Source organism: Pan troglodytes, chromosome 13 (assembly GCF_028858775.2).
Source record: "Pan troglodytes isolate AG18354 chromosome 13, NHGRI_mPanTro3-v2.0_pri, whole genome shotgun sequence".
NCBI classification, from domain to species: Eukaryota; Metazoa; Chordata; class Mammalia; order Primates; family Hominidae; genus Pan; species Pan troglodytes.
This window is the reverse complement of record NC_072411.2, coordinates 120,889,389-120,896,788: the sequence shown is the minus strand read 5'-3', so window position 1 is coordinate 120,896,788 and position 7,400 is coordinate 120,889,389. Positions and strand designations below refer to the sequence as shown.

Here is a 7,400-nt window from a genome sequence, read left to right as displayed (position 1 = left end):
GTGGTTACTACATTATAGATTCATCCAAATCCCTGTCTTAACATTTCCAGGCTGTCATCTTGATCAACTCTGTCCCCTCTCAGACCTCTGCCTCCCTTTTGTCCCTTCCATCTTCACTCAGTATTGATACTGAAACAGGCCTAGGTCTGCCTTCTCCCTGTCCTTGAGCCATTTTGACCCTTGACCTGCTCCCTACTTCCAAGCTCCTTTGTCTACCTGTATCTATAGAGGGAGGATTGCTACCCACTAAGCCTCCTCCTAGAAGCAACTTTAGCTCATCATCAATCCTCAGACTGGCTCAGCAGCTACACTAAGGTGTTAAAACACAAGGATACTATGGAAAGGCAGATGACTAGAGAGGAAAATCTCCAATTCAGAATTCTATAACTGCTTCACAGTATAATTCTGTAGTGCCTTACTATATAATTGATCATCTAAACTGGGACACACTGGGAAAACTTAAAGAGGGTACTATTAATAATTATGCTGGGACAACAGACATAAACCAGGATGGTTCCAGCCAGACTCTTCAGGAAGGCTGGGACCACATAACCTTTTGTCTGCTTTTGCCGTGATTCTTAAAAGCCATACTCTGTGTCCTTCCTATGTAGCACATGCAAGAGGTCTCCTGGGAACCTCTTTCTCTACCTTTTCCTTGTCTCACCTGACTACCCAGATGTCCCCACAACCCTTGTACCTCCCCTTCTTGCCCAACAATGACAGACCATATTGAAGCCAAATTGGAGACAGATAGATATATTTATACCAGTGGGGCTAAGGAGGAAGCAGTCCAGTGGGGGACTTTGAGTGCTGTGCAGTGTTCTCTTAAGAGTCGTAGTACAGTCCTGGGGTCAAGTCTCTTTCCCTAATCTTTGCTGGGGAAGGCTTGAGCCTTGATTTATCCTTCCCTTGGCTTTGGGCTTTGAGGAAGTTGGGGATGGAGGGGATGATGCTTCTTTAGGTTTCTCTGTTCCAAGCCCCTCTGAATTTCTAGTTGCAACCTGCCTTCACACAGAATTGATGGGAAAGATTAGTTGTAGATGTCGGTATGGGATTGAGCCTACAGCAAGAGGAAGAAGGGAACTCCAGTATAGAGTACACAAAGGAAAGGGGCAGGAAAGATACCAAAGGCTTATGAAAACAAAGGAAGGGAAGAAAAGAGAAAAAAGGTGGAAAATCAGGTCCCAGATTGCTTGTTAGGAAGAATGAGGTAATTTTGTGCCTAGGAATGCACAATCCAAAGCTTGATTTTCACCACCTCCATTTGTTCTCTAGAGCATCCTTCCAGATGTTTCTCACCATCTAAAGCCAGCACACCAACCCTTCCCGTGAAATGCCCACCTCAGGACTCATCCCCCTCCAGGCCTTCCTGGATGCAGATATACACAAAGATGGAAGCTGGGCGGAGGCTGATGCCATCTTTGGACAGCAGGTGAATGTGGCGGTAACCTGGAAGGGGCAGGAGGACAGCATTAGGAAGGCAGCCAGAGCTGGGGTATTGGCCAGGGGTCAAAGGGGCTGGCTCACCTTGTTGCATGCAGGTCCAAGGCAGGGTGTACTGACCAATAAAGTCATTTCGGGATTTCCAGTCATAATCCATTACCACAAAACGCAGCATGGCAAGTTCAGGCACCAGCACCCGGAAACATAGTGTCTGCCCCCAGTATGGATTAAAACCTGAGTTGGTGGACAGAAAGAAATAAGAAGACATTATGACAGTTTTCTTGACTGGGTTGCTTTTCTTGTGTTCTCATTTAATCTAGATGGCAATCAGCATTTTACAGGTAAGGAAAAAGGCTCAGAGTAAGCAAGTAATTTGCCCGGGTCACTGGAGCTTTTAAGTGAAGAGCCAGGATTCTTTGTACTGTTCCACACTGCCTCCCATGTGGGGACATGCAATAACAGACGCTATACTTAATGGAAGACAGACTAGAAGGAGAACTAATCATGCTCCTACCCCCACCTCCCCAGCACTGCCAGTTTCTCACCATTGTTCTCCACATAGTTGGTCTCCTGCCGTGCTGTGTCTAGACGGACACCAAAGATCTGCACTTTCACCAGTGGATCCACAATGGACCCCTCTTTGGTCTTGTCCACTTTGGGGAGTTGCTGACCGCTGATCACCTGTAGTCAGGGCTCTGGAATCTCACAAGTTCCTGCTCAGCCCAGCCCCACCCGACCCTACTCCCAACCCCAGGGGAGAAGAAGCTTTTTGGTTTGTAAAACATCCTCCATGGGTAGTATATTTTCTTCTAGTATTCTATCTGCAATTTAAAATGCACCCAAAGGCCGGGCACGGTGGCTCACACCTGTAATCCCAACACTTCAGGAGGCCGAGGTGGGCAGATCACTTGAAACCAGGAGACCAGCCTGGCCAACATGGTGAAACCCTATCTCTACTAAAAATACGAAAATTAGCCAGGCATGGTGGCGGGCGCCTGTAGTCCCAGCTACTCGGAAGGCTCAGATGGGAGAATCACTTGAACCCAGGAGGCGGAGGTTGCAGTGAGCCAAGATCATGCCACTGCACTCCAGCCTGGGCAGCAGAGCAAGACTCTATCTCAGAATAAACAAATAAATTAAATGGATCCAGGTAGAAATTCAACAGTTTGAAAGTAGGCATGCTAATGACAGCAGCCACTTTTTTTTTTTTCAAAGAGACACGATCATACTCTTGACCAAGCTGGAATGCAGTGGGGCAGTCATAGCTCACTGCAACCTCCATCTCCTGGGCTAAAGTGACCCTCCAGCCTTAGCCTCCTGAGTAGCCAGGACTATAGTCATGTGCCACCATGCCAGGCTAATTTTTAAATTTTTTGTAGAGACGGGGGTCTCACTGTTTTCCAGACTGGTCTCAAACTCCTAGGCTCAAGCAGTCCTCCTGCCTTGGCCTCTAAAGCGCTGGGATTACAGGTGTAAGCTATCGCTCCCAGCCAGCCTCTTTTATAGCACTTCCTGTGTGCCAGGAATTGTAAGAACTTTATATTAACTGTTATACTCCTTATAACCCTGTGAGGCAGGTGGTAGTATTACCCCTATTTTGCAGGTGAGCAGACTGAGGTATGGAGAGGTTAAGGAACTTGCCCAACATTACCCAATTAGGAAGTTGTGGTTTGAAGCTAGGCAGCTGGCTCCAAAAGCTAAAACTAGACACTGTTAATAGGCTATCCGGCCTCTACATTCCGGTCAGGCCTAGCCACCTCTTCCCTCACTTCTATCCCAGTTATCTCAGTTTCTTCCCAACAGTTTATTTCCATTGTACCTGGATTAAGAGAGTCTGGGCTTTGAAAGGGCTGATGGGCTTCTCAGGGTGGAAAGAACTCTGGATATCACGCAGGAAGTCTGGCTTCAGCACATAGCCACAGCCGCCATTCTGGCGGAAATGCCCATCACAGATGTCCATTTCAAGCCCTGCAGTCTGCATATTCATGGCCACTGAGGGCCCCAGGAGAAAAGAAGAGCAAGATTCACCATGGAGGCCTTCCAGCCCCTCTTTCAGGGAGTTAAGAAGATAGGTACTGGGTGCACGGTACCTGCTGGTAATACCTCCACTGATAGCATTTCTCAGCCTAGCAATTTTCTTGAGCATTCCCCAACCCTACCATCACTAGAGAACTTATTTCCCACCTGCTGCTCCTCCACTCCCTCTTCCCAGTCCCTGCTTCCTCCTCACCCATCTGGCAGCCTGCATTCCAGAGTTCCTGGGGGTTGTAGTTGGAAGAGTCTGTCCTCAGGCCGCTGGGATACACACGGCTTAACTGCCAAGTATTGTGCTGCACAAACTCATTGCCTGTAAAAGGGTATAGAGAGGGAGATGGAAGTGGGGTGGCATCTCCCACTTCCCTAGTCCCAAGGACCCTGCCTACTCTTCACCCTTCTCTCCAGCATCTGAAGCTGGCTCCAGAAAGTTTCACTGTGCCTCTCTACTCTGTCCATCCAGACCAGCTTTCGTGCCCCTAGACCCTTGAGCCACTATTCATAACTCCTCTGCCCTTGCCTGCTCTGAGGAGTTTCTGAACTCCTTCATCTCTCCTTAGCTACCTTGTCTTTTTTCTTGGGACTTACCTGCCAGTCCATCAGGCCTGAACCTATCCATCCCACTTCCCTCCCCATCCCTCCATTTTGGTCCTGACCAGCCTCCTTGATGAGGCGCTTGGCCTTGGTTTCAGAGAAAGATGATATCTCGTAGAAGTGGTAGTGCTCCTTTGAATGTGTGAAGCTGCGGAATGAGACAGACTTCAAGTAGATAACCAGGGAAGAGAGGGCTGGACACAAGATGGGCTTGGATTTCTGGAGAAGGTGGAAAAGAAGATGGAATTGAACCCTCAGCAGTCTGAGAGAGAAGAAGATAATGGCCATCCAACCTAAACCTCTGCCCACTGCCTCCCCACTGTATTCTCCCTCCTGCCTCACCTGCCGGGACAAGAGAAGGGACTCAGGCTTGGAAATAGGAGCCTGGGCCACAATCTGACAACAGATAGACGGACAAAACAGCGGGCACGTCACAACCTGGGGGTGGGAATGGGAATAAAGGCAGTCTGCATGTACTGCTGGGATCAGTGTCAACCTCTGGGCTTGTGTTTGCTCTATGTTATATCCTGGGTGACAGGTTTTAAATTTATTATTATATTTAAACAGAGAGGCATAATCCTCCCTCCCTCTCGTTTAAAACGAACAATAATCTTTGGTCAAAATGTACATGAATCCAGACAGATATGTCAAGGTATGCAAATGGTCATGTAAGTCACACCTGGAAGGATGTGAGAGTCCCAGAGTAATATCTTTGGATTTGTCTCCTGAATTCCCATTTCCATCCCTGGACATGGCAGCAGGTTAGACACCACAGCCCCAGAAAGCACAGGATAAGCTAGGAGTCAGTCAGCTGAGTGAGCCACGCAAGTACACAAGAGAAAGGCAGACTTCAAACCAGGATCTTGGAGGCCCCACCAATGGCATCCCTTCTCCCTCTGCCTCCCTTCCCCATAGGGAGATGGACCACTCTAGTACAGCCTTCTCAGAGCCTTCACCTTCCCCACCTCAAAATGCTCTCCTTCCTGCTCCTCTGGCTACTGCTGGCCCTTCCTAAAACTCATCCTTTCCAAAAAGCTTTCTCTATGCCCACTTTGGTTGAGATCACAGCAATCATTCCAGTAACCCCTACTTACCCAATATAATAATGTTACACATACAAACACACACCCGCTCATCACTGGTTTTCAAGCTGGCCTTTAAGAAGACCAAGAAGTACAAAAATGTCTCAGGAGTCACTAGGGCACCCAGGAGAGAGCCAAATGGGTGCTTCAACTAGGATGGTTCTGCATTTATCTATTTTGCGTAAGATTTCATTTTTTAAAAAAAGATGTGGCCCAAAGAAGTTGGAAAGCCACTGCAACATACCTATATATGGCAGTATATAATATATATTGATGCCATGTATGCAGTCTTAAATCTCCTTCATTGGGAGGAAGGGTCATTGCTCCTCGGCCCTGCATCTTGCACGGCTCTAGTCATGAACAGGCCTTCAGCTTGCACAAGTTGACTAAATACCACAGCAGAAAGACCACTCCTGGCTTACCTTCTTTTTGTCCTTATTCTGAAGGTTCTGCTCCTGGGGCTCAGGCTCAGTCTCAAACTGGGACTCCAGCGCCAATTCTGACTCCTCCAACTCAGGCTCTGCTTCCTCTTCCTCATATTCCAGGTCTTCCTCAAGTGTTAACTTCTTCCCCTTCACCAGGATCTTCCTCCGAAGCTCCTAGGGGACAAAAATGAAGGGGCCTGTCTACCTGTCTGCTCTTGGGTCCTTCTGGGAATCATGCCAGTCTCATTGTTCTCAAAGGCAGAGGAAGTGAGTGAGTGGTCGGAAGTTCCCGAGGGAAGAGATTAGCTGCTTGATACATACAACTGGAATTCCCATATTGTTAAGCAAACTTTTAATATCTCTATCCATATGGAAAATAATATATATGGTCTCCTGCCACACATTTGACACAGTAAATACTCATTATAGATTAGAGATTTACATGTCAATATAAAGAACATAAGAATACAAGAAGGAAATAGAGAACCTTTTTGAATAATCTTTTTTTTTTTTTTTTTGAGATGGAGTCTCGCACTGTCGCCCGGGCTGGAGTGCAGTGGCGCAATCTCAGCTCACTTGCACCACCACCTTCCAGGTTCAAGCAATTCTCCTGCCTCAGCCTCCCAAGTAGCTGGGATTACAGGTGCCCACCATCATGCCCAGCTAATTTGTATTTTTAGTAGAGATGGGTTTTCACTATGTTGGCCAGGCTAGTCTTGAACACCTGACTTCATGATCCACCTGCCTCGGCCTCCCAAAGTGCTGGGATTAGAGGCGTGAACCAACGTGCCTGGCCTGAATAATCTTACCGTGGGAAAGCCTTTAGAAACATAACTTGAAAACTCAGGGCCAGGCGCAGTAACTCACGCCTGTAATCACAGCACTTTGGGAGGCTGAGGAGGGTGGATCACGTGAGGTCACGGATTCGAGACCAGCCTGGCTAACATAGTGAAATCTCATCTCTACTAAAATACAAAAATTAGCCAGGTGTGGTGGTGCACGCCTATAATCCCAGCTACTCAGGAGGCTGAGGCAGGAGAATCGCTTGAACCCGGGAGGCAGAGGTTGCAGTGAGCTGAGATCGCACCATTGCACTCCAGCCTGGGCGACAAGAGCAAAACTCTGTCTCAAAAAAAAAAAAAAAAAAAAAAAAAAAATCTATCGATAGCTGCTTGTTATGGGAGAGGTTGGGATTATGATAGGAGGGGAGATTTCCCTTTATATTGTTTGTATAGTCCACAACAACTATGAACTACCAGAAAAAAATCAAGATACTTCCACTGAGAAAAGAAATAATGTAAATTGTTGATTTAAAACTTAGAGAGCTATAAATAGAATTCTGTGTTCGGTTAGATTTTAAGTTAAAATTGTCTCCAAGGATCCAAGGACATTAAAGAGCAAGATGGTCCATCCAAGGATAGAAAGAAGGGAACAAAGAGGGGCATAGAGGAAGGAGCCCAGGTGGCGGAATCCAGAAGCCACAGCAGAGCCTGGGCCGGAGGAACAGTGTCCCTACCTCAGGTGAGGGCAGCTGAGTGGGCAGCACCCCATCCAAGGTGGTGCTCAGCAGCTGCTCCCCCAGGATCTCAGTCAGATGACGGGCCATGGTCTGCTGCTGCTCCCAGCTGCAGTGGGTCTCCAGGGACAAGATGACTGGGTAGTCTGACGTCTGGTGGTGAGGGGAGGGAATGATGGATTCAGAGTTCTAAAACACTGCAACCTACTTCTTCAAGTACCCGCTTCCTAAGCCTCCCTACTTACTCACTCAAATGAGTACCCTGATCACTAAACTCTTCCAACTCCATTATAGGATTCAGTGAGA

The 7,400-nt window shown here is 47.6% G+C and overlaps 1 protein-coding gene across 10 annotated transcripts in view; it reads right to left on the bottom strand.

Moving 5' to 3' along the window:
* Positions 1-740: 740 nt before the first annotated feature.
* Positions 741-7,400, bottom strand: part of PLCD4 (phospholipase C delta 4) — a 29,146-nt gene continuing 22,486 nt past the window's right edge. The window contains exons 9-18 of one of the 10 annotated variants that reach the window (XM_054679359.2): positions 7,095-7,247; positions 5,576-5,752; positions 4,414-4,509; positions 4,134-4,290; positions 3,674-3,790; positions 3,263-3,435; positions 1,989-2,124; positions 1,528-1,677; positions 1,342-1,449; positions 741-1,005 (exon numbers count right to left, since the gene is read on the bottom strand). In XM_054679359.2, coding sequence (XP_054535334.1) covers positions 1,343-1,449; positions 1,528-1,677; positions 1,989-2,124; positions 3,263-3,435; positions 3,674-3,790; positions 4,134-4,290; positions 4,414-4,509; positions 5,576-5,752; positions 7,095-7,247 — 1,266 coding nt within the window. In that variant the 3' untranslated portion in view covers positions 741-1,005; position 1,342. Of the gene's footprint in view, positions 1,006-1,201; positions 1,678-1,988; positions 2,125-3,262; positions 3,436-3,673; positions 3,791-4,133; positions 4,510-5,575; positions 5,753-7,094; positions 7,248-7,400 lie in introns of those variants that run through there. The other 9 variants (XM_016950515.4, XM_054679358.2, XM_016950512.4 and 6 more) reach the window with 9 other exon arrangements.